Genomic DNA, 27,980 nt, shown 5'->3' on the forward strand with positions numbered 1-27,980 from the left:
GTTTGTTTTCTCGAGATAACGACTTAATATCTCGGGAAAACAAAGTTCATTTTCTCGAGATAACGAGATAATATCTTGTTATATCGAGAAAACGGCTTGTAAAAAAAAAAAACACGTCCGCTTAGGGCTTCCGTACATGACAACTTGATGTGTGACTTGTTTTTTTTACTTGCAGACGAAAGGTGAAATAGTGCGTTGGGAGGAGGGCAAGAAATGGCAGGCCAAGATGGAAAAGGTGAAGCAGTCATTGAAGGAGAAGGAACGAGAGAATGAATCACTGTCGAAACAGCTCACCACTCTTAAAGACCTCTATGCAAGGTCAGTATGTACATTATACTGAAATATTTGCTCAGTATTCCTCGATCTTGCTCTTAACATGAAGAATGACTTCAAAACTGCAATAAGCTACTTGGAACATCTGGGTCCAGATGACAGCATGAGGGACAGAAGTTTGCAAACATGAAATAATGATAAAAATCAGGGCTGCAAGCAAGGAATATTTTGATCATTTTGGTTTTTCGTGACTCTACAGATAATTTTAGTATTTAAAGCCATTTCTCACCAAGCACAGATTTTTGTCCAAAAAAAAATTGGTATGGAAATTTATGAAACCTGATTTTCATATAAATGTTTACAAACCTGCGAAGCATTCTTGCAGGAAAAAAAGTTAGACCTCATATCAGTAGATTTTACTGCACGTTTGTCTTTGACCGATTCATTCCTTTTTCCAACTCATGCTAACACCTCAAGATCATAGCTAGCTTGCTGCCAAATTGGGGAACCTCAAATTAGTTTCTCAACACCTAATATTGTACAACAAACCTTGTGAACCAAATGAAAGACCATAAAATGGCTTAAAGATTGCCCAGCGGCTTTCTAACATTATATGTTGGTCATAGTACAGGGCTAGCCAAGACAGTTAGCACTAGCATCAAATTTGGGGTTTATGTATCATGTACTTAACATTGGCCCCCTACATTTTCTGTCTGGATAAGTTTTTATTATGTGGCGTGGCAATGGACACAACTTAACAGAAAGTCATTGGGCCTCTACACGTTTGTTTTACAAAAATGGAACTTGGCAATGTGGATAATTTGCACTGTGTTTAGTTATTTGTGTATCTCATATTGTCATCACACTGTGAGAAATAACTTTTAATCGCTTTGTCAACAAAAGAAAAATTACAGGTACAAAGGCCCAACGGCGGTGAAATCTTCAAATTCCTGACCCACAATTAAAAAGATATTCAGTTTGTTTTTATTTTAAACAAACAAACAAAAAGGGACAATATCATTTTGGGTCTTTTACTTGAAGACATACTAAAACAAACAATTTTTTATCAGAATGGTGGCAGATTTATTTTCAGTTAAACAACTAATTGATTTATCATGTATACAGCTATTTGTATTATCTGACAATTCCTAAGTGTCTCACCCAAAGTTCATTACATCCCTTTGTTTTTATTTTTTATTTTTTTTTGCGTTGGGTGCCTGGTAGCTCAGTCAGTGCTGTAAACTATACACTTTGTACTGATGTTGACCACCCTTTTGGAAGTTAGTACACACAAACCAGTGTACTTTACTATTTTATTCGATCAGGAAATTTTAAATGTGTCTGAATTCTGTCTGACTATGAAAGGTTACTGCAACTTTCAAATTTGAAAATGTCAAATCTAGTAAGTTTTTACATCTCTAGCCCTTCTGTTTCCATTCTGTGCTTTATTTTGCATGCAGACTGGAGCAAGAGAAAAGTGTGCTACAGAGAAAGCTGAAGGGTCGAGGTGTGACTGCTGATCAGGTGGTGGGAGTGCGGTCCACTGAAATGGAGAAGGAGATGGAAGAGCTGAAGAAGAAGAACTCAGACCTGGAGGCACAGATCCTCACCATAAAGTATGTAGCAGTCTTTAAGATTAGCCTAAACAAGATACTTAAATTAGGGCATTTTGAACAAAGATATTTTTTAAGATATTACAAAGTCACAGTGCGTTCACCTACGTCAATCTAGACAATTTAAGGTCTAGTGTGTAGACTTTCAGGGGGGTCTGTTGGCAGAAATTGAACATAATATTTATAACTATGTTTTCATTAGTGTATAATCACCTGAAACTTATATTCATGTCTTTGTTAGCGTAGAATGAGCCCTTAATGTCAACATAGGCTGCTGTTCCTCTTCCATGGAGCCCTCCACGCAGCACTGACATGTTTCTACAATGGCCCAGAATGGAGAAACCAAGCACTGGCTCTAGAGAGAGCCTTTTGGTTTTTTATGAGACTTGAAGGCCACCTGGACAGGAAGGGGCATTCAGTTGGCTTCAGTTTACAACCTTTAGGCTAGATGGAAAAAATTCTGAACAAGTAGTAGTGTTCATAGATCAACTCAGTACAGAAGCCATTGAGTGTTATAGTTTCAAATTTAGGATTGTCAGTACATCAGGCTTTTTTTACAGTGTTAATGTTGCATTTAGCTGATTACAGCCTCAACTTAAAGCCCTAAAGAATTATCCATGTAACTGGTGATCATTCCAATCTGAGCCACAACGACAGATATTTATGACCATGAAATTTGATCTTATATCTAAATTTCATGGCATTCTGCAGTGTTAATATTTTCAATATATTATACAATCTGTTGTCACCATTATTAGAAATAATTGGATCATTTTGTGAGCCGAGAAATTGTAAAATCACATGCATAAATTACAGAAGTATTAATGCAGGAATTTAACATAATTTTCCTGATGAAGAGAATGACTGATGCCGAATTTTTTTAAGCTAATAGAGAGGCGTAATCCCTACCCTTTTGCCAGACCTAAATGGGACCTTATTTCAGAAAAAAATATGTACAGAAGTCAACAGTGGAAAAAAAAAACTTGATCCTTTTTGAATTGTCCAACATGCACACCTGTATGGGTAACTAATATTTATGATGATCAAACATATGTCAGTGGAATAAACCCTTCAGCTGTGTCATTCTCTAGAGTCTAGACTGTTGAACTCCTCCCAAGTCTTTTTACAAAAATGCAATATTTGAACTTGCAGACAGCACCAGGCTTTACCTCGTGATGATGCCATTGAGAATCTGACTGTGATGAACCGCTACCTGGAGGAGAGAGTGCACTCCTTAGAGAACCAGATATCCAAAGAGCCTCCATCAAGACCCTCTGTGAGTGCTCATCCACATGCAGATGATGACTGTAATTAATGTGAAAGACTTTGTCAGATATATCCAGGTAATTCACACTGTAACATAAATATATGCTGGAACACATAGAGCTGGACATTTTTTTATCTTAGGGATTTGTTAACCACAGAAGACATTTATTAAACAAATCTTTGATTTCAGCCTTTCAAGTGAGATAATATGTTTTATATAGTGTAAGATTGAAAAATGTTAGGTATTCATTCACGTGACCTTTGGCTCCTTGGACTAATGATGGATAATTTTCACATTTTTGGGGGTCCGTTTTATAATTAGTGCTTTGCAGTATGATATTAAAGACGACAAAGATAAAGATCAGATATTTCTGTTCATAAAAATAGAAAAAAAAGTTCCAATGAAAAAGCAGAGAAGTAAAGGTGATAAAAATGGTACTAGAGAAAGATAAAGAAATACTGAATCAATAGGTCCTCAGCAGATTTTTAAAGATGTCAACAGAGCTTGTGTGTGTAATATAACTGGGCAGGATATTTAATATTCTGGGGCATATTAGATGGAAGCAGTTTTACTATTTGTTTATTGGATACTTTAGGAAGTGTTAAACCACCAACATCAGAGGACCTAAGGGCTCATGTAGGTGATAACAAGATAAAAAGTCAGAAATGTCAGAGGATGCAATGCCAGGGGTGTTCAACATTTTCCAGTCCAAAGACCCCTTAGCTAAAAGAGAGATGGAGCAGGGACCTCCTACTGCAAATATTGTATAAAATTGACTTGCGTATTAAACAGTACAAGTAATACTAAGCTATTAAAATAAGAATCATTGGCAGATTCACATCTTTATACATGTTTGATGTTGAGGGAGACAGTTTTCAGAGTCTCTTGTGTGAAAAGTTCCAGGACGATCCATTGTGGCTCACATGAATGCAACCCAGCTAACTGACTAATAGGTTTCATGGTATATAACTATGAGCTAACTAGTTCGCCTCGCAGTTATGGACAGGTGCTGCACAGGAAGAAGTGCTAGTTTACTAACAAGATTGCAAAAAGATTTATGGGTAAAAGTTAGTCTTGCATCGTTGTTGTGTATTTTATATTAACCCTTTGAAACCTGGAACTACATCGGTTTTCTGATGCTGCATTCAGCACATTTTACATTAAAGGCGACAAGAAAATTATCTTAAAATTAGTTTTTAAAAAGAGAGCGATATTATTAAAAGTTAATAATTCTAAAAAAAAATACGGGGAAATATAAAGAAAACTGTATTTATAATAATAAATAAATAAATCTCTGTTGAAGACCAGGTGAAGAGGGTATTACACCAACCTGCTAGTAATAAAAACATGCATCAGTTTCTCTGCATGCTGCTATGTTAAGAACAGGCTTACTTTTAAAATAGTTCTCAGGTGGAAGAATGTTATATGCTTTGAATGATGCATCAATTAATTGAAAGAAAGAAAAAAATAATATATAAATTCTATATGTATATACTTTATGGATAAAAGTATTGGGCCACCTACACATTACATCTACAGGAGCTTCTATGATATCCCATTCTAAATGCATAGGCATTAATATGGAGTTGGTACTCCCTTTGTAGCTATAACAGCTTCCACTCTTCTGGGAAGGCTTTCCACAAGATTTTTGGAGTGTATCTGTGGGAATTTTTGCCCATTCATCCAGGCGAGCATTTTTGAGGTCAGACACTGATGTTTGACGAGAGCGCCTGGCTCACAATCTCCGTTCTATTTCATCCCAAAGGTGTTTGATAGGGTGGAGGTCAGTGCTCTGTGTGGGCCAGTCTTCCACACCAAACCCATCCAACCATGCCTTTATGGACTTTGCTTTGTGAATTGGGGCACAGTCATGCTGGAACAGAAAAGGGCCTTTCCCACACTGTTCCCACAAAGTTGGATGCATAGATCTGTCCAATATGTCTTGGTAAGCTGAAGCATTAAGATTTCCCTTCAGTGGAACCAATGGGCCTTGGCCAACCCCAGAAAAACAACCCCGAAGCATTATCCCTCCACCCAACTTTACAGTTGGCACAATGCAGTCAGGCAAGTAATGTTCTCCTGGCATTTGCCAAACCCAGACTCATCTATCAGACTGCCAGCTGGAAAAGCTTGATTTGTCACTCCACAGAACACATTTCCACTGCTCCACAGTCCAGTGGCGGTGTCCTTTACACCACTCCCTCCGATGCTTGGCATTGTGCTTGGTGATGTAAGGCTTGCATGCAACTGCTCAGCCATGGAAACCCATGCCATGAAGCTCCCAGTGCACAGTTTTTGTACTGATGCTAATGCCACAGGAGGTTTGATTTATTGAGTCGGCAGAGCGTCTGCAACTTTTACGCTCTGTGTGCCTCAGCACTTGGCGACCCTGCACTGTAACTTAATGTGGCCTGCCACTTTGTGGCTGTGTTGTTTGTGGTGCCTAAATGCTTCCTATTTATAAAAATACCACATACAGTTGATTGTGGAATATCTAGGAGGGAAGAAATTTCACAAACCGACTTGTTGCAACAGTGGCATCCTATTACAATACCACACTCGAATTCAGTGAGCTCTTTAGAACGATCCCTTCTTTCAAAAATGTTTGTAAAGGCAGATTGCATGGCTAGGTGCTTGATTTTATACACCTGTGGCAATGGGACCGAATGAAACACCTGAATTCAGCGATTAAGAGGTGTGGCCCAATACCTTTGTCCATGTAGTGTATATTATATACAATATATCATATGCATTGCAGGATGTACAGTCCACAGTAAATATCACTACATGTACTGAACAAGGCATTTTTCCATCTCTGTATCATGTGTGTCTGTTCTATTTTGAGGAGCAAAATGTGTTTTTCTTTTATCCCTCTATTCATCATTCTTTACTCTTTTTCTTTATGTATCTTCTTCACTGGATTTAGTCTGATTCAATGCCTGTGAAGGCTAAAAGCTCCTCCTCCTGGACTTCCAGAGGGATTTGTTCTCTCACATTTGATGTTGTCGATGGGTCACGCGAAGGGAATGCAGCACCCCATCCTGCTGTGTACTACAGCCGCTCTGTTAGCTCTTTAACTGTTGAAGACACTGCTGACCAACAGAGGGAGCCAAAGCTAAGCCAGGTAGCCAAAGAAACTCAAACCAGCATTGTGGGAGCAGAGGATGTTCTAACAGAACAAGAGCAGTTGAGTCCAGATGTTGCTGAAAACACAACAGCAGACAAAACTGGAGGGGAAGATGTCGACACCAATGAGATAGAAGCAGATATTTTAAAAAGTACACAAGACATCACAGGTGAATTAGATGTCAGTGAAGAAAGGGAAGAAACACAGGCAACAATAAAAAGTGAGCCCGAGCCTGAAAATCCATCAGAAAGACCAGGATCAGCTATGTCATCTTCTGAGCCAGCTGTAGCAGCAAGTGGCTCTGAAACTGTGAATGAAGAAGGTGTTGGTGAGCAACATGATCGAGAGGGTACAGATAATGATAATGATGTGGGGATCTGGGAAGAGAAGCCAGAGGAGTCTGAGGAACAAGACAAGCTGAGAGATGAAGTGACTGGCAGTACAAAGGAGGAAGCAGAAGATAATCCAGAACAGTCCTGCTCAGCAGAGCCAGATGTGGACTTCGGCTCCACACTGAGAAATCAAGCAGAGAAGTCAATCAGTAAAGAACAGGATGTTCATGTACGAAAGCGAGGGAGCAGATCCCTTAGATATCTGAAGGTACTTCGAGCTTCTGTTGTCCCCCAGTGTAGTGGTAGTGCTGTGATAGCTTAACGGTAGATGTGGCAGAGCGACTTTTTAATAAAAAGTCAGTGTAAGTGGCTTGTTAGTGTGTTGTTTTCTCTCCGTAGTCGTGTGTAGGCAGAGACAGATCCAGGACCCTAAAACAAGACTTTTTCAAATAAAGCTCTTCCTCTACAATCCCTTAGGGCTTCAAGATTCAGTTTTTTTCCTTCACAGCAGTGTTTATACCTGCCACATTTTTTTATTAAATTCACCTTGCTGATATAGTGTCTTTTACATCCGGTAGACTTCAGGACGAGGGACTGGTACTCCCTCACAGAGAGATCAAGACCTCCAAAAAGAAAACCTCAAGCTGGCCTCTGAGAACCTTGAGCTTCGTTTCCAGCTGGAGCAGACCAACAAAGATTTACCAAGACTCAAGGTATACATAACCTCCATTAAGAAGTAGTTGGTCAGTGCTATGCCATTGTTTGATATTGGTGTTTCTTATAAAGGCCCAGATACACCAAACCAACATCAGAGAACTACTTACTAGTTAAAAAGTCTAGTTGCTTCGTCTCATCCAAAAAGTTGCATCTGAACAGACCAAACCGACTGCCAATCAGCAATTATGCTCTGTGCTTGCGTTAGAGGGGATATCCCTTCATACCAGCAGATGGCGGTTGTTTGTTGTCATTTTTCAAAATGGGAAACAAGAAGACTTGGTTTATGGCGTTGGTTAGCCACTTAGTCAAGTGTATTTACCATGCAGAACAACAACACAAACCACCAGGAAACTTTTCTGCTAATGGCAGCTCAATGGCAGACGAAAAGCAATCTTACCTCATATAACAAGTTTGTTTCGACTTCACTTCATGTTGGCTTTAGCCCTTTATTTACATTTTTCACATACGTTTGTCCTCTTGTGAGCTGAGATTCATATTTAGATACAGGGATGGTATCAATCCTCTCATTTAACTCTTAGCAAGAAAGGCAAAAAGCATACTTACAAAAATGGTTAAGCATTTCTTGAAAACCTAAATAAGGGCTTGAGTTTTTTCTAGAGATTGAAGACATTTGTCTTAAATTCTGTATCTAATTATGTGCTAGATGTATACAATGCAAGATTGTTGGTTACCAGTAAAAGTAAAAGCCGACCCAGAGTTCACTCTTGTTTGGCGTTTCACTTTGCTATATTTGCATTTTTGTGGCAGTGTCTCTTGAATGCTTGCTGCTTACAGTCTGGCACCTGGTTGCTAGCTGTTTATAAAACCCCAACCTCACCTCAGCACTGAACACATAGATAATTTAAATATAAGAAAATAAGAAAATACAGGCAGAGGGCAGAGTCTCTGCAGAAAAATACCCCACCACACACAGTGTGTCATAAGTGATGATTGAAAGAGATTACACCTGTATGAGTCTATGCATTGTTTTTTTTAGGAAACCCTGCATAGCATATGTTTTAACATTTACAAGTTTTAGATACAAAATCTTTAATTAAAGTGATTTTATTTATTGTCATAAAGTATTTTTCTACATTTCAGCATCAACTTCACTTTATACCATTTTGACAAAAATGTGTACAGTCCTGTATTAAGTTTTAAGGTACAGTTCAAAATGTTTTATTTTAGCTAATAGTGTTTTATATGATTGCATCTTTGTGTTTTCACAGAATCAAGTTGCAGACCTCAAGGAGATGTGCAGTGCGCTGAAAAAGGAAAAGGCTGAGGTGGAAAAAAAGCTTGCACACATTCGTGGAGTATGTTTATCTAAAGTCACCCATGTTCTTTCTATACACGAGTATTTTCCCAGACACAATTAAACACAGAGATAACAAGAAATCGAACTATACATGTCTACATTTGCGGTTAAAAAAAATCCCAGTCAACTTAAAAACATTTAACACATATCAAGTCTGTGATGGCTCTACTTTGGAAATTCATTCACCAGCCCCCTGTTCCAAATATAGTTCATGGAAGTGATTTGTATTGTGTTCCTCATCAGGCCGGTCACAGTGGTAAAACAGTGCCTGAACTGGAGAAGACCATTGGGTTGATGAAGAAGGTTGTGGAGCGGGTGCAGAGGGAAAATGAGACGCTGAAGAAATCCAGTGCACCTGCAGACCAAGACAAGGTTTCTGCCTTGGAGCAAGAAAATGAGAAGCTAAAGGTTGTTGACTGTCTCATATGTTATATGTCTTATAGCACACTCTGTTCTGTTACTACAGCTGACATTTAATAGTCTTTCCTTTTTTTCTAGGCTGACTATAGGAAACTAAAGAGTCAAAGTGAAACTGAGCTGAGTGCCAAACTTGAATCGAAAACCAAAGGACTTGAGAAAATAGTGATGGAAAATGAACGTCTACGCAAGGAGATCAAAAGGGTGAGTACATATTGTATACATTAAGGTAATTCCACAATAAAATGTAAATATAAAAAAAGTGTTTTCTAAAGAAAAAAGCATTGTAATAATAATAAATATTTTCTATTTAAAAGCTGGTGTCCTAGTATTAAGTCACTAGTAGGGCTGACACCTTCTGCTCAGTTGGTCAATTGGTGGGTTATATTCTCTTGCCCAACCAAATTCTCAATGACGGACAATTGCTGGTGTTACATTCATAAGGCCATGGGTACCAAGTATCCCTCTAATTATAGAGCTAATTTTTCTAATAACGATTTTATGACAGAGGTTTTTTTTTTATTAACAAGGATTTCTCTTATATAATAAAAACCCTCGTACCACACATTTTCATCTCTGTTATTCCACCATGTCTCATATTGTTACAGGAAATGGAAGCTGCAGAGAGGCTGAGAGTGACAAAGGCGAGTCTGGAAGTGACCAACGAGAAGCTCGAGGCAGAGCTGGAAGAGACCAAGCAAAGACTGCGGGCAGCTCTTTCCAAACCCATCACAGAGGGAGCAGACAGTAAGACCTGGAAGGCATCTGTGGTAACAAGGTCAGCAAAAATATTTAGCATTATTATTATTATTATTATTTCCAATAGTTTCGTCTTATTGTAGTGGATGTTTACAAAGTGCATTAATCAGCATTACGAATGAGCATTATTTAGGACCAGTATTTATAAAAAAAAAAAACAATCTCCATTACCTCCTTCATACTCTGTCTTTGAAGTGTGGATTCAAAACTTTGACCTTGTTTTCTTTGTAGAAGTTCGAAGCTATAAGTTACAGTTTACAGAGAGTGAGCACGCTGTTGTTTTACTACTTCCGCAGAATGTTTGAGAACAAGATGAAGGAGCTGGAGAAGGAGCTTTCCCAGAAGACCTCCAGTCTGTCTGAACTCAAACAACAGCTGAAGGAAGTGAATGAACGTGAGGAGAGAGCTCAGATAAGCATCCGAAAACTTGAAGATCAGGTAAAGGCTATATTGCTATTTCATTTTATGAAAAATTTCAATTAAAGACTATCTTCTGTTGGTTTGCCATGTCAGTTCCCGAGAGACTCTATCGCATATTTGGATTTGGCCTCAGGCATGTGTCTAATATGGAATAAATTATTGAAACACATATACTAAACAATTTTATTCAGTAGCTGTAATAATTGTTATATACTTGTTACAGTTTTCATGAATCTGTGTGTGCTTCAGTGGTATCTATTTTTAATACCTTCCCCTAAATTTTACTGGTGTATAAAGTGTAGGAAAGCACTGTGTGCAGAGCTGTAAGATTGCAGGAGAGCTCCATTAAAAGAAAACGGCCTAGTCTTACTGTACAGCTTATGTAAAAAAAAAGTTATTCATGTTTTGAAAAAGTATGTGGTAGATGTATATTGACTGTGAGTTTGTCATTTCTTAGGCTGACATGTTAAAAAGTTTTCCTACCACCGCAAAGACAGGAGGAGGGCTCACCAGGGAATTCCAAGCAATGAGGTTTGTTAAACTATGTGCAATATTGAAATCACAAAATGATAATTAAGTAATATTAAGGCTGTTCATAGTCCAATTTGACAATGATAGTAAGAACATTTTTATGATATCCATATATATACCATATTATGGTAAGAATTGTAGAATCAGAAACCAAACTGTTTTTGCAACTGCATTTAAATGCAATGTTTGACTTATACAATTTGGAAATTTGTTAAAGAAAGAAGTTATAGGACGCCATCAAAAAATATTGTTGTATTTGATAAAAATGAAATCAAATTGTCAAAGTCAAAGTATATTATACCACAAAAATAAGAATAAAGTATAAATAAAATAAATAAATTTACATAAAAATATTAAAGTATAAACCAAAGTATAGTATGCCAGAAAAAAAAATCTGAAACAGTAATAGCATAGTATATCACAAAAAAGTCGTAGTATAATAAGACATAAAAATGTAATTAAACCTATTTTAAGTTGTTTTAGGAAAATTCTCATGAAAAACTAATAGTATTTCATAAAGCATGTCATAAACAAGTCAGTTTAGTATAGAAAATAGTTCATAGAATCACAGTTAGGTGTGTTAAGGAATTCATAGTATGTGATGAAAATGAAAAAGAAGTCATAGTAAAGTATGTTATAAAAATGAAAAAAAAAAAAAAAAAAACATGATGAAAAAAGTCACAGTGCACTGCTTTGAAAGAAGTCATAGTACATGGTTATAAAGATTTAAAAGTCTCAGTATAGTCTGTCAAAAAAAAGTGTAAAAAAAAATATTGTATAGTATGTAGAAAAAAGTCTTGTAAAGTATGTCATAAAAATGTAAAAATAATATTATCATAGTATTTTTTGAAAAAATGTAAAAATAAATAAATAAATAAAAATATAGAATGAAAAAAGTCATGGTAAAAAAATTATTGGACATTATGTCATACAAGTGTACAAAAAAGTGATAATCATCGTTATGTCATAAAATGAAAAAATACAAACCAAAATAGTTCATAGAATCATTGTTTGCACTTTTTGTATAAGTCCAGTTGGTGTGTGTGTTCTACTGGTAGCAGTGCTGGTTGTACAGTCTGACAGCAGCAGGAAGGAAGGACCTGTGGTACCGCTCCTTCACACACTTTGGATGGTGCAGTCTGTCGCTGAAGGAGCTTTCCAGTACAGTCAGAGTGTCATGCATGATTTGGGAGTCGTTCTCCAGCATGGAGGACAGCTTGGTAATCATCGTCCTTTCTCCCACCACCTGCACTGGGTCAAGCAGGCTTCCCAGGACAGAGCAGAGGTTTTCCTGACGGTAGCCGTGATGCTGCTGCCCCAGCAGACCACTCCATATGAAATGGCTGATGCCACTACAAAGAAAGTACTCAGGAGCAGGCCCTGTAACCCTAAGGACATGTGAAAATATGTAATTTTCAATCATTTTTATGACATGTCAAAATTTGCTATTTTTTCAACATATTATGCTATGGCATTTTCAGTCATTTTTTCAACATGCTAAATTATGACTTTTATGGCCTTTTTTGGCCTTTATTTCCACTTTGTATACTATGACGCATCTCTCCAAGCTATAATATGTGGTTTTCAGACGTTTTTAGAAGCAGGTTAGTGTGCCAGAGGTTGCTGGTTCAAGTCTCATCTGGAATATATGACTTTTATGGCATAAATTAAAAACATAAAATGTTGGCTGATATATGTGTCTGCTCTGCTGATATAAGTCGGCAATGGCATACCCTGCAAGGAATACTTAAAACAGTTAAAAAACGCACAATTGTCTCCCGAATATTCATCTACTGAATACTGATTTTCCTTGCTAAGAACTTAGTTGATTATCGGTCTGACTCGTATATCAGTCAAGTTTTTGACAGATGTCACTTCCGATACTGAAGGGAACATCGAAAGGTACAAAGAGTCTGGAGGTTTGGTTCAGTGGGTAATCAGGGGGTTAGTATACCAGAGGTTCATGTTTCAAGCCTCTCTTCAAAATTTTGACTTTTGACTGATGGCATAAATCAAATAAAATATTGGCTGATATATGTGTCTGCCCTGCTGATATAAGTCATCGATGGCGTATCTTGCAACAAACTCTTAAAACAGCAAGGAAAATCAGTACTGAGTTTCTGAATATTCAGGAGACAGTTGTGTGTTTTTTAACTAACAACTTAGTTGATGATCAGCCTGACTCATTTATCAGTCTAATTTTTGACAGATGTCACTGCCGATACTGAACTGAAGGGAACATTGAAAGCAGGTAAAGTGTCTGCAGCTTTGTGAGTAAACCAGGTTGTTAGTATACCAGAGGTTGCTGGTTCAACTTTTGCCTAAAACATCTTACTTTTATGGCATAAATATAACAAAATATCGGCTGATATATGTGTCTGATCTGCTGATACAAGTCAGTGAGGTTGAACCTTGTTTCTCGTGTCCTGAATTTTCATGTACTGAATCCTGAATTTTCCATGCCAAGAACTTAGTTGATTATCAACCCAGCTCACATCAGTTGAGTTTTTGACAGATGTCGCTGCCATTACTAAGGTAAATGGAACGTCAAAAGCTTCTGAAGTGTCTGGAGGTTTGGCTCAGTGGTCTGGTCAGGTGTTTAGTATATTAGAGGTTGCTGGTTCAAGTCCCACTTGGAACTTTTGTCTTTTATGGCATAAATAAAATAAAATATAGGCTGATATATGTGTCTGCTCTGCTGATATAAATCATCGTTGGCATATCTTGGAATGAACTCTTAAAACAGCAAGAAAAATCAGTATTGAGTATATGAAAATTCAGGAGACAATTGTGCCTTTAACTAAGAACTTCGTTGATGATTAGCCTGACTCATTTATCAGTCTAATTTTTGACAGATGTCACTGCTGATTCTGACATAAAGGGAACGTGGAAAGCATAGGAAGTGTCTGGAGGTTTGGCTCAGTGAGTACATCAGTTGGTCAGCATGCCGGAGGTTGTTGGTTCAAGTCTTGCCCGGAGCATTTTACTTTTATAGCATAAATAAAATAAAATATCTGCTGATAAATGTGTCTGCTCTGCTGATATAAGTCAGTGAGGTTGAACCTTGCTTCTCGTGTCCTGAATTTTCATGTACTGAATCCTGAATTTTCCATGCCAAGAACTTAGTTGATTATCAACCCAGCTCACATCAGTTGAGTTTTTGACAGATGTCACTGCCATTACTAAGGTAAATGAAACGTCAAAAGCTTCTGAAGTGTCTGGAGGTTTGGCTCAGTGGTCTGATCAGGTGTTTAGTATATTAGAGGTTGCTGGTTCAAGTCCCACTTGGAACTTTTGTCTTTTATGGCATAAATAAAATAAAATGTTGGTTGATATATGTGTCTGCTCTACTAACATAAGTCAGCGATGGCATACCTACCAGTACTCAAAACAGTTAATAAACACACTGTCTCCTGAATATTCATGTACTGAATACTGATTTTCCTTGCTAAGAACTTAGTTGATTATCAGCCTGACTCATATATTTTGACAGATGTCACTGCTGATACTGACATGAAGGGAACATTGAAAGCTATGAAGCACCTGGAGGTTTGGCTCAGTGGGTAAATCAGGTGGTTAGTGTGCCACAGGTTCCTGGTTGAAATCTCACTTGGAACTTTTGACTTTTATGGCATAAATAAAATAAAATATTGGCTGATATATGTGTCTGCTCTGCTGATATAAATCATCGATGGCATATCTTGGAATGAACTCTTAAAACAGCAAGAAAAATCAGTATTGAGTATATGAAAATTCAGGAGACAATTGTGCCTTTAACTAAGAACTTCGTTGATGAAATCTCACTTGGAACTTTTGACTTTTATAGCATAAATAAAATAAAATATCTGCTGATAAATGTGTCTGCTCTGCTGATATAAGTCATTGATGGTATACCTTGCAACAAACACTTAAAACGGTTAAAAAACCCACAATTGCCTCCTTGTGTCCGGAATTTTCATGAAATGAATACTGACTTTCCCTGCCAAAATCCTGGACCTGACTCACATATCATTTAAATAAAATATCGGCTGATTTATCTGTCTGCTCTGTTGATATAAGGGTCACATGGTGTTAATAGGCAAAGTTCGGCAGTGATGCTTGTCAAAAACGATTTTATTTTATTTATACCACAAAAAATCTTTTGGCTGTAGATTCATACAGTTTAGACACTGATTGTGATATTGCAGAACAAATTAAGGCAGTAAAGTTGAGTGATAAATTGTTTTGACGGATAAATCAGGTGAAGTGGTCCAGAAACAGGTAAAACCAGTATTGGCAGCTGCGTCTGTCGAAATCACAGATATCGGCCTGACTAATATATCAGTCTAGTTTTCGACAGCTGTCACTGCCGAAACTGAATTTTTTTTTAGTAGAAGTTTTTGGGAGCAGTCAAAAATTTGACTTTTTTCAACACTCTATACTATTGCCTTTTTGGCCATTTTTTTGACATGCTAATTTATGAGGTTTGGGGCCTTTTTTGGCCTTTATTCCCACTTTGTATGCAAAGACGGGTCTCTACAAGCTTTTCTAGGTTGTTTTAAACCGTTTTTAGGAGTGGTCAAAGTTTGTCTTTTTTGACTATAGCCTTTTTGGCCATTTTTTGACATGCCAAATTATGAGGTATTTGGCCCTTTTTGGCTGTTATTCGCGCTGTTATTCCCAAACTGAATTTTGCCTTTCAACACCATGTGACCCTTATATCAACAGAGCAGACAGATAAATCAGCCGATATTTCATTTTATTTATGCCATAAAATATCATACAGTTTAGACACTGATTGTGATACTGTGGAACAAATTAGGCACATAAAGATTAGTGATATAACGTTTTGGCCAATGAATCAAGTGAAGTTGTCCTGAAAGAGGTAAAACCAGTATCGGCAGTGATGTCTGTCGAAAACCCAACTGATATATGAGTCAAGCCGATTTTCCTTGTTTTTGAAAGACGTATCTGCCGATACTGGTTTTATCTGTTTCTGGACCACTTCACCTGATATATCGGCCAAAACAATTTGTCACTCAACTTTACTGTCTTAATTTGTTCTGCAATATCACAGTGAGTGTCTAAACTGTATGAATCTACAGCCAAATGATATTTTATATCAGTTAATATATCTGTCTGCTTTGTTGATATAAGGGTCATATGGTGTTGAAAGGCAAAATTCAGTATTGGCAGTGATGTCTGTCGAATACTCCACTGATATATAAGTCAGGCTGATAATTAAATGTCACCTGTTCCAGATAAGACTTGACCAAGCAACCACTGGCACACTAACCACCTGATTCACTCACTGAGCTAAACCTCTAGACACTTCTAATGCTTTCAATGTTCCCATTAGCTCAGTATCGGCAGTGACTTCTGTCAAATACTGATATATAAGTTTGGCCAATTATCAATGAAGTTCTTGGCAGGGAAAATCAGAGTTCAGTACATGAAAATTCAGCGGACAAGGACACAATTGTGTGTTTTTTTAACTGTTTCAAGTGTTTGTTGCAAGGTACGCCATCAATAATTTATATCAGCAGAGCAGACACATATATCAGCCTATATTTCATTGTATTTATGTCACAAAAGTGAGATGTTACCGGCAAGACTCAAACCAGCGACCTCTGGCACACTAACCACCTGATTACCCACTGAGCCAAACCTCCAGACTCTTCACAAGCTTTTGACGTTCCGTTTAGCTCAGTAACGGCAGTGACATCTGTCAAAAACTTGACTGATATGTGAGTTTGGTTGATAATCAACTAAGTCCCTGGCAGGAAAGATCAGTATTCAGTATATGAAAATTCAGGAGACAATTGTCTTTTTTTTAACTGCTTTAATTGTTAATTGCAAGGTATGCCATCAATGAGTTATATCAGCAGAGCAGACACATTTGTCAGACAATATTTTATTGTATTTATGTTATGAAAATCAAATATTCCAGGCAAGACTTGAACCAGCAATCTCTGGCACACTAACCACCTGATTTACACACTGAGCCAAACCTCCACTTTTCATGCTTTTGACATTACTTTTATGTCAATATTGGCAGTGACCTCTGTCGAAAACTCGACTGATATATGTGTCAGGCCAATAATCAACTAAGTTCTTGGCAGGGAAAATTCAGTATTCTGTATCTGAAAATTCAGGACATGAGGACAATTGTGTGTGTTTTTCTTTAACCGTTTCAAGTGTTAGTTGCAAAGTATGTCATTGATGACTTGTATCAGCAGAGCAGACACATATATCAGCTGGTATTTTGTTTTATTTGTGCTATAACAGTTAAATGTCACCTGTCCAAGTTAAGACTTAAACCACCAACCTCAGGCACATTAACTGCCTGATTTACCCATTGAGTCACACCTTCAGACACTTTGCAAGATCAAGTTCAACAGAATGTCAAAAACAGACAATCTTATGGTTTACAATTAAGTGTTTTAACAGACCATGCCACTGCATCTCACACTTCACCATCCTGAATGAGGTTTGAACCAATATCTCATAGTCTGGTGACATGCCCTCTGACCCATTTCAGACATTTTAACTATGTTTTAAGTTGCTCTTCAGGCTCTTCTCTGGGAAGCAGCCTGTAAAACATATCTGCCCTGGATACGGTTCAAACTCAACATTCTAAATAGTTTTTTTTCTTTTAATATTAATATTATAATATCTTTTAATATCAATTTGGTCTAAAAATGATGTACAACAAAATGACGTTGAGTTTATGTGCACTCCACTGTCAATTAGTGGGCACTGAAAGTACTACATTATGTGAAATATCTCACTCCAGGGTCCAAACCCTTTGCGTGCATTATTATTATTATTATCATTATTATTATCCGAAATGAACGACCGCTTTAGCTGGAGTTCACCAGTACCCCGACATATGTGGGGGTGTGAGGGCCCTTTCATCGCTGCTTGCATCTTTAATTTAGCCTTTATTCCCACTTGGTATACTATGGTGGGTCTCTACAAACTATTCAATGTTGTTTTCAGCCATTTTTAGGAGCAGTCAAAATTTGACTTTTTTCGACATACTGTACTATTGCCTTTATGGCCACTTTTTTGACATGATAAATTATGCAGTTTTTGGCTGTTTTTGGCCTTCATTCCCACGTTATATGCTATGACACATCTCCATAAGCTATTCTACGTTGTTATAAGCTGTTTTTAGAAGCAGTCACAATTTGACTTTTTTGACATACTATGCTATTGCCTCCCCTCCCTGAGCTACCACCTTATCGTGGTGGATGGGTTTGCTTGTCCCAATGATCCTAGGAGCTCAGTTGTCGGGGGCTTTATGCCCCTGGTAGGGTCACCCATGGCAAACAGTCTTAGGGGAGGGACCAGGCAAAGAGTAGCTCTCTGGACCCCTTATGAAGAAAAACACAAATGGTCCACGGTTTCCCTCGCCTGGACGCGGGTCACTAGGGCACCCCCCGGAGCCAGGTCTGGGGGTGGGGCTTGATGGCGAGTGCCTGGTGGCCAGGGGGTTGGGGGGGTCCTGACTGTTGTTTGTGCCAGTGGACAAACAGCAGCTCAGCTATAGGGTGTCCATATGTGCACTTGGCACCAGGACACCCTAGGCCGCAGTTCGATGATCCACTTGGTAGTCATGTCATCGGACTTACTGCCGCATGTCTTGGACATTTGGGTGAAGAGAGGGGCGGGGCTGTTAACCGATCACCACCTGGTGGTGACTCAGCTCCGATGGTGGGGGACCAAAAGGCATTGTGAGGTGTCTGCTGGAAACATCTGGCAGAGTCTTCCATCAGAATGAGCTTCTACTCTCACCTCTGGGAGAGCTTCGACCATGTCCCAAGGGAGGCAAGGGACATTGAGTCCGAGTGGGCCATGTTCCGTGCCTCCATTGTTGAGGTGGCACATCGGTGCTGTGGCCGTAAGGTGGTCGGTGCCTGTCACGGCGGCAACACCCGAACCCGTTGGTGGACACCGGCGGTGAGGGATGCCGTCAAGATGAAGAGGGAGTCCTATCGGGCCTTCTTGGCCTGTGGGACTCGGAGGCAGCAGACAGGTACTGGTAAGCCAAGCGGAATGCAACTACAGTGGTCACCGAGGTGAAAACCTGGACATGGAAGGAGTTCTGTGAGGCCATGGAGAAGGACTTCTGGAAGGCTTTGAAGAGGTTCTGGACCTCTTCTATGGTACCCTCATCTATGGTAGCGAGCTTTGGGTAGTGACCGAAAGAACAAGATTGTGGTTACAAGCAGCCGAAATGAGCTTCTTCTGTAGGGTGGCTGGGCTCTCCCTTAGAGATAGGGTGAGAACCTCAGTCATCAGGGAGGAGCTCGGAGTAGAGCTGCTGCTCCTCCGTGTTGAGAAGAGTCAGATGAGGTGGCTCAGGCATCTAATTAGGATGCCTTCTGGACGCCTCCCTGGTGAGGTGTTCAGGGCACGTCCCAACGGTAGGAGACCCCGGGGAAGACCCAAACACGCCGGAGAGACTATTTCTCTCAGCTGCCCTGGGAACGCCTTGCGATCCCTCAGGAAGAGCTGGATGAAGTGGCCGGAGAGAGGGAAATCTGGGCTTCCCCTGTTTCGGCAGCTGCCTCCGCGACCCGATCCCTGGATAAGCAGAGAAGAAGGTGAAGGTGATACTATTGCCTTTTTGGCCATTTTTTTGACGTACTAAATTATGAGGTGATTGGACTTTTTCGGCCTTGATTTCCACTTTGTATACTATAACGCGTCTCTACAAGCTATTTTAGATAATTTTCACCCATTTTTTAAGAGGGGTCAAAGTTTTGATTTTTTTAGACCTACTATACTATTGACTTGTTGGCCATTTTTTAGATATTCTAAATTATGAAGTTTTTAGGCGTTTGTGGCCTTAATTCCCACTTTGTGTACCATAACACATCTTTACAAGCTATTCAACATTGTTTTCAGCCATTTTTAGGGGGGAGCAAAATTTGACTTTTTTCAACATACTATACTATTGCCTTGTTGGCGATTTTTTTAAAATGCTAAATTATAAGGTTTTGGCTGTTTATGGCCTTAATTTCCACTTTGTGTGCCATCACGCATCTCTACAAGCTATTCTACGTAATTTTCAGCCATTTTTAGGAGGGGGCAAAATTTGACTCTTTTCGACATACTATACTATTGCCTTGTTGGCCATTTTTTTGACTTCCTAAATTATGAGGTTTTTGGCCGTTTTTGGCCTTAATTCCCACTTTGTATACCAAAACGCGCCTCTACAAGCTTTTCTAGATCGTTTTTATTCATTTTTAGAAGGGTTTAAAATTTGACTTTTTTCGACATACTATACTATTGCCTTGTTGGCCTTTTTTTTTTTGACATGCTAAATTTTGAGGTTTTTGGCAATTAATGTCCTTTTTTCCCACTTTATATACCATAATGCGCCTCTCCATGCTATTTTAGATCGTTTTTAACCATTTTTAGGAGGCGTCAAAATTTGACTTTTTTCGACATACTATTGCCTTGTTGGCCATTTTTTTGACATGCTAAATTTTGAAGTTTTTGGCCGTTTTTGACCTTAATTCCCACTTTGTGTACCATAACGCATCTCTACAAGCTATTCTACATTGTTTTCAGCCATTTTTAGGAGGGGTCAAAATTTGACTTTTTTCATCATACTATACTATTGCCTTGTTGGCCATTTTTTTGACTTCCTAAATTATCAGGTTTTTAGCCGTTTTTGGTCTAAATTCCCACTTTCTGTGCCATAACGCATCTCTACAAGCTATTCTACATTGTTTTCAGCCATTTTTAGGAGGGGGCAAAATTTGACTTTTTTTGACATACTATACTATTGCCTTGTTGGCCATTTTATTTGACGTGCTAAATTTTGAGGTTTTTGGCAATTATTGGCCTTAACTCCCACCTTGTATACTGTAATGTGCCTCTCCATGCTATTTTAGATCGTTTTTATCCATTGTTAGGAGGCGTCAAAATTTGACTTTTTTTGACATACTATACTATTGCCTTGTTGGCCATTTGTTTGACTTCCTAAATTATCAGGTTTCTAGCCGTTTTTGGTCTTAATTCCCACTTTGTGTGCCATAACGCATCTCTACAAGCTATTTTACAACGTTTTCAGCCATTTTTAGGAGGGGTCAAAATTTGACTTTTTTCGACATACTATACTATTGCCTTGTTGGCCATTTTATTTGACGTGCTAAATTTTGAGGTTTTTGGCAATTATTGGCCTTAATTCCCACTTTGTATACCATGAAGTGCCTCTCTATGCTATTTTAGATCGTTTTTATCCATTTTTAGGAGGCGTCAAAATTTGACTTTTTTCGACATACTATACTATTGCCTTCTTGGCCATTTGTTTGACTTCCTAGATTATCAGGTTTTTAGCCGTTTTTGGTCTTAATTCCCACTTTGTGTGCCATAACGCATCTCTACAAGCTATTTTACAACGTTTTCAGCCATTTTTAGGAGGGGGCAAAATTTGACTTTTTTCGACATACTATACTATTGCCTTGTTGGCCATTTTTTTGACTTCCTGAATTATCAGGTTTTTAGCCGTTTTTGGTCTTAATTCCCACTTTCTGTGCCATAACGCATCTCTACAAGCTATTCTACATTGTTTTCAGCCATTTTTAGGAGGGGTCAAAATTTGACTTTTTTCGACATACTATACTATTGCCTTGTTGGCCATTTTTTTTGACATGCAAAATTTTGAGGTTTTTGGCAATTATTGGCCTTAATTCCCACTTTGTACACTGTAATGTGCCTCTTTATGCTATTTTAGATCGTTTTTATCCATTTTTAGGAGGCGTCAAAATTTGACTTTTTTCGACATACTATACTATTGCCTTGTTGGCCATTTGTTTGACTTCCTAGATTATCAGGTTTTTAGCCGTTTTTGGTCTTAATTCCCACTTTGTGTGCCATAACGCATCTCTACAAGCTATTTTACAACGTTTTCAGCCATTTTTAGGAGGGGGCAAAATTTGACTTTTTTCGACATACTATACTATTGCCTTGTTGGCCATTTTTTTTGACATGCAAAATTTTGAGGTTTTTGGCAATTATTGGCCTTAATTCCCACTTTGTATACCATAAAGTGCCTCTCTATGCTATTTTAGATCGTTTTTATCCATTTTTAGGAGGGGTCAAAATTTGACTTTTTTCGACATACTATACTATTGCCTTGTTGGCCATTTTTTTGACTTCCTAAATTTTGAGGTTTTTGGACGTTTTTGACCTTAATTCCCACTTTGTGTACCATAACGCATCTTTACAAGCTATTTTACAACGTTTTCAGCCATTTTTAGGAGGGGGCAAAATTTGACTTTTTTCGACATACTATACTATTGCCTTGTTGGCCATTTTTTTTGACATGCAAAATTCTGAGGTTTTTGGCCGTTTTTGACCTTAATTCCCACTTTGTGTACCATAACGCATCTCTACAAGCTATTCTACATTGTTTTCAGCCATTTTAGGAGGGGTCAAAATTGGACTTTTTTCGACATACTATACTATTGCCTTGTTGGCCATTTTTTTTGACGTGCTAAATTTGGGGGTTTTTGGCAATTATTGGCCTTAATTCCCACTTTGTACACTGTAATGTGCCTCTTTATGCTATTTTAGATCGTTTTTATCCATTTTTAGGAGGCGTCAAAATTTGACTTTTTTCGACATACTATACTATTGCCTTGTTGGCCATTTTTTTGACTTCCTAAATTATCAGGTTTTTAGCCGTTTTTGGTCTTAATTCCCACTTTGTGTGCCATAACGCATCTCTACAAGCTATTCTACATTGTTTTCAGCCATTTTTAGGAGGGGGCAAAATTTGACTTTTTTCGACATACTATACTATTGCCTTGTTGGCCATTTTTTTTGACATGCAAAATTTTGAGGTTTTTGGCAATTATTGGCCTTAATTCCCACTTTGTACACTGTAATGTGCCTCTTTATGCTATTTTAGATCGTTTTTATCCATTTTTAGGAGGCGTCAAAATTTGACTTTTTTCGACATACTATACTATTGCCTTGTTGGCCATTTTTTTTGACATGCTAAATTTCAAGGTTTTTGGCCGTTTTTGACCTTAATTCCCACTTTGTGTACCATAACGCATCTCTACAAGCTATTCTACATTGTTTTCAGCCATTTTAGGAGGGGTCAAAATTGGACTTTTTTCGACATACTATACTATTGCCTTGTTGGCCATTTTTTTTGACGTGCTAAATTTGGGGGTTTTTGGCAATTATTGGCCTTAATTCCCACTTTGTACACTGTAATGTGCCTCTTTATGCTATTTTAGATCGTTTTTATCCATTTTTAGGAGGCGTCAAAATTTGACTTTTTTCGACATACTATACTATTGCCTTGTTGGCCATTTTTTTTTACATGCTAAATTTCAAGGTTTTTGGCCGTTTTTGACCTTAATTCCCACTTTGTGTACCATAACGCATCTTTACAAGCTATTTTACAACATTTTCAGCCATTTTTAGGAGGGGGCAAAATTGGACTTTTTTCGACATACTATACTATTGCCTTGTTGGCCATTTTTTTTGACATGCAAAATTCTGAGGTTTTTGGCAATTATTGGCCTTAATTCCCACTTTGTATACCATAAAGTGCCTCTCTATGCTACTTTAGATCGTTTTTATCCATTTTTAGGAGGCGTCAAAATTTGACTTTTTTCGACATACTATACTATTGCCTTCTTGGCCATTTTTTTGACTTCCTAAATTATCAGGTTTTTAGCCGTTTTTGGTCTTAATTCCCACTTTGTGTGCCATAACGCATCTCTACAAGCTATTCTACATTGTTTTCAGCCATTTTTAGGAGGGGTCAAAATTTGACTTTTTTCGACATACTATACTATTGCCTTGTTGGCCATTTTTTTTGACATGCTAAATTTCAAGGTTTTTGGCCGTTTTTGACCTTAATTCCCACTTTGTGTACCATAACGCATCTCTACAAGCTATTCTACATTGTTTTCAGCCATTTTTAGGAGGGGGCAAAATTTGACTTTTTTTGACATACTATACTATTGCCTTGTTGGCCATTTTTTTTGACATGCTAAATTCTGAGGTTTTTGGCAATTATTGGCCTTAATTCCCACTTTGTATACCATGAAGTGCCTCTCTATGCTATTTTAGATCGTTTTTATCCATTTTTAGGAGGCGTCAAAATTTGACTTTTTTCGACATACTATACTATTGCCTTGTTGGCCATTTTTTTTGACATGCAAAATTCTGAGGTTTTTGGCCGTTTTTGACCTTAATTCCCACTTTGTGTACCATAACGCATCTCTACAAGCTATTCTACATTGTTTTCAGCCATTTTAGGAGGGGTCAAAATTGGACTTTTTTCGACATACTATACTATTGCCTTGTTGGCCATTTTTTTTGACGTGCTAAATTTGGGGGTTTTTGGCAATTATTGGCCTTAATTCCCACTTTGTACACTGTAATGTGCCTCTTTATGCTATTTTAGATCGTTTTTATCCATTTTTAGGAGGCGTCAAAATTTGACTTTTTTCGACATACTATACTATTGCCTTGTTGGCCATTTTTTTGACTTCCTAAATTATCAGGTTTTTAGCTGTTTTTGGTCTTAATTCCCACTTTGTGTACCATAACGCATCTCTACAAGCTATTCTACATTGTTTTCAGCCATTTTTAGGAGGGGGCAAAATTTGACCTTTTTTGACATACTATACTATTGCCTTGTTGGCCATTTTTTTTGACATGCAAAATTTTGAGGTTTTTGGCAATTATTGGCCTTAATTCCCACTTTGTACACTGTAATGTGCCTCTTTATGCTATTTTAGATCGTTTTTATCCATTTTTAGGAGGCGTCAAAATTTGACTTTTTTCGACATACTATACTATTGCCTTGTTGGCCATTTTTTTTGACATGCTAAATTTCAAGGTTTTTGGCCGTTTTTGACCTTAATTCCCACTTTGTGTACCATAACGCATCTTTACAAGCTATTTTACAACATTTTCAGCCATTTTTAGGAGGGGGCAAAATTTGACTTTTTTCGACATACTATACTATTGCCTTGTTGGCCATTTTTTTTGACATGCAAAATTCTGAGGTTTTTGGCAATTATTGGCCTTAATTCCCACTTTGTATACCATAAAGTGCCTCTCTATGCTATTTTAGATCGTTTTTATCCATTTTTAGGAGGCGTCAAAATTTGACTTTTTTCGACATACTATACTATTGCCTTCTTGGCCATTTTTTTGACTTCCTAAATTATCAGGTTTTTAGCCGTTTTTGGTCTTAATTCCCACTTTCTGTGCCATAACGCATCTCTACAAGCTATTTTACAACGTTTTCAGCCATTTTTAGGAGGGGGCAAAATTGGACTTTTTTCGACATACTATACTATTGCCTTGTTGGCCATTTTTTTTGACATGCTAAATTTCAAGGTTTTTGGCCGTTTTTGGCCTTAATTCCCACTTTCTGTGCCATAACGCATCTATACAAGCTATTCTACATTGTTTTCAGCCATTTTTAGGAGGGGGCAAAATTTGACTTTTTTTGACATATTTTACTATTGCCTTTTTGGCCATTTTTTGTGACATGCAAAATTTTGAGGTTTTTGGCAATTATTGGCCTTAATTCCCACTTTGTATGCCATAATGTGCCTCTCTATGCTATTTTAGATCGTTTTATCCATTTTTAGGAGGCGTCAAAATTTGACTTTTTCGACATACTATACTATTGCCTTCTTGGCCATTTTTTTTGACTTCCTAAATTATCAGGTTTTTAGCCGTTTTTGGTCTTAATTCCCACTTTGTGTACCATAACGCATCTTTACAAGCTATTTTACATCGTTTTCAGCCATTTTTAGGAGGGGGCAAAATTTGACTTTTTTCGACATACTATACTATTGCCTTGTTGGCCATTTTTTTGACATGCTAAATTTCAAGGTTTTTGGCCGTTTTGACCTTAATTCCCACTTTCTGTGCTATAACGCATCTTTACAAGCTATTTTACATCTTTTTCAGCCATTTTTAGGAGGGGGCAAAATTTGACTTTTTTCGACATACTATACTATTGCCTTGTTGGCCATTTTTTTTTACATGCAAAATTCTGAGGTTTTTGGCAATTATTGGCCTTAATTCCCACTTTGTGTGCCATAACGCATCTCTACAAGCTATTCTACATTGTTTTCAGCCATTTTTAGGAGGGGTCAAAATTGGACTTTTTTCGACATACTATACTATTGCCTTGTTGGCCATTTTTTTTGACATGCAAAATTTTGAGGTTTTTGGCAATTATTGGCCTTAATTCCCACTTTGTATACCATAATGTGCCTCTCTATGCTATTTTAGATCGTTTTTATCCATTTTTAGGAGGCGTCAAAATTTGACTTTTTTCGACATACTATACTATTGCCTTCTTGGCCATTTTTTGACTTCCTAAATTATCAGGTTTCTAGCCGTTTTTGGTCTTAATTCCCACTTTGTGTACCATAACGCATCTTTACAAGCTATTTTACAACGTTTTCAGCCATTTTTAGGAGGGGGCAAAATTTGACTTTTTTCGACATACTATACTATTGCCTTGTTGGCCATTTTTTTTGACATGCAAAATTCTGAGGTTTTTGGAAATTATTAGCCTTAATTCCCACTTTGTGTGCCATAACGCATCTCTACAAGCTATTCTACATTGTTTTCAGCCATTTTTAGGAGGGGGCAAAATTTGACTTTTTTCGACATACTATACTATTGCCTTGTTGGCCATTTTTTTTTACATGCAAAATTCTGAGGTTTTTGGCAATTATTGGCCTTAATTCCCACTTTGTATACCATAAAGTGCCTCTCTATGCTATTTTAGATCGTTTTTATCCATTTTTAGGAGGCGTCAAAATTTGACTTTTTTCGACATACTATACTATTGCCTTGTTGGCCATTTTTTTGACTTCCTAAATTATCAGGTTTTTTAATGCTTTTTGGTCTTAATTCCCACTTTGTGTGCCATAACGCATCTCTACAAGCTATTCTACATTGTTTTCAGCCATTTTTTGGGGGGGCCAAAATTTACTTTTTTTACATACTATACTATTGCCTTGTTGGCCATTTTTTTTTGACATGCAAAATTTTGAGGTTTTTGGCAATTATTGGCCTTAATTCCCACTTTGTACACTGTAATGTGCCTCTTTATGCTATTTTAGATCGTTTTTATCCATTTTTAGGAGGCGTCAAAATTTGACTTTTTTCGACATACTATACTATTGCCTTCTTGGCCATTTTTTGACATGCTAAATTTCAGGTTTTTGGCCGCTTTTGATCTTAATTCCCACTTTCTGTGCCATAACGCATCTCTACAAGCTATTTTACAACGTTTTCAGCCATTTTAGGAGGGGCAAAATTTGACTTTTTCGACATACTATACTATTGCCTTGTTGGCCATTTTTTTTGACATGCTAAATTTCAAGGTTTTTGGCCGTTTTTGGCCTTAATTCCCACTTTCTGTGCTATAACGCATCTCTACAAGCTATTCTACATTGTTTTCAGCCATTTTTAGGAGGGGGCAAAATTTGACTTTTTTTGACATACTATACTATTGCCTTGTTGGCCATTTTTTTTGACATGCTAAATTTCAAGGTTTTTGGCAATTATTGGCCTTAATTCCCACTTTGTATACCATAAAGTGCCTCTCTATGCTATTTTAGATCGTTTTTATCCATTTTTAGGAGGCGTCAAAATTTGACTTTTTTCGACATACTATACTATTGCCTTCTTGGCCATTTTTTTGACTTCCTAAATTATCAGGTTTTTAGCCGTTTTTGGTCTTAATTCCCACTTTGTGTGCCATAACGCATCTCTACAAGCTATTTTACAACGTTTTCAGCCATTTTTAGGAGGGGGCAAAATTTGACTTTTTTCGACATACTATACTATTGCCTTGTTGGCCATTTTTTTTGACATGCAAAATTTTGAGGTTTTTGGCAATTATTGGCCTTAATTCCCACTTTGTGTGCCATAATGTGCCTCTTTATGCTATTTTAGATCGTTTTCAGCCATTTTTAGGAGGGGGCAAAATTTGACTTTTTTCGACATACTATACTATTGCCTTGTTGGCCATTTTTTTTGACATGCAAAATTCTGAGGTTTTTGGCCGTTTTTGACCTTAATTCCCACTTTGTGTACCATAACGCATCTCTACAAGCTATTCTACATTGTTTTCAGCCATTTTTAGGAGGGGGCAAAATTTGACTTTTTTCGACATACTATACTATTGCCTTGTTGGCCA

The 27,980-nt window shown here is 37.6% G+C and overlaps 1 protein-coding gene across 8 annotated transcripts in view; it reads left to right on the forward strand.

The window, feature by feature from the left end:
- cep290 (centrosomal protein 290) overlaps positions 1-27,980 on the forward strand; it is a 109,440-nt gene that overhangs the window by 34,574 nt on the left and 46,886 nt on the right. For 4 of the 8 annotated variants that reach the window (XM_088080189.1, XM_088080186.1, XM_088080188.1 and 1 more), the window contains 11 exons: positions 176-318; positions 1,734-1,889; positions 3,039-3,162; positions 6,080-6,880; positions 7,191-7,325; positions 8,559-8,645; positions 8,891-9,055; positions 9,146-9,268; positions 9,673-9,842; positions 10,120-10,261; positions 10,701-10,774. In XM_088080189.1, coding sequence (XP_087936315.1) covers positions 176-318; positions 1,734-1,889; positions 3,039-3,162; positions 6,080-6,880; positions 7,191-7,325; positions 8,559-8,645; positions 8,891-9,055; positions 9,146-9,268; positions 9,673-9,842; positions 10,120-10,261; positions 10,701-10,774 — 2,120 coding nt within the window. Of the gene's footprint in view, positions 1-175; positions 319-1,733; positions 1,890-3,038; positions 3,163-6,079; positions 6,881-7,190; positions 7,326-8,558; positions 8,646-8,890; positions 9,056-9,145; positions 9,269-9,672; positions 9,843-10,119; positions 10,262-10,700; positions 10,775-11,832; positions 13,800-27,980 lie in introns of those variants that run through there. The other 4 variants (XM_088080190.1, XM_088080191.1, XM_088080192.1 and 1 more) reach the window with 4 other exon arrangements.

This window comes from Plectropomus leopardus, chromosome 7 (assembly GCF_026936395.1).
Source record: "Plectropomus leopardus strain MGB_pleo_1.0 chromosome 7, ASM2693639v1, whole genome shotgun sequence".
NCBI classification, from domain to species: domain Eukaryota; kingdom Metazoa; phylum Chordata; class Actinopteri; order Perciformes; family Serranidae; genus Plectropomus; species Plectropomus leopardus.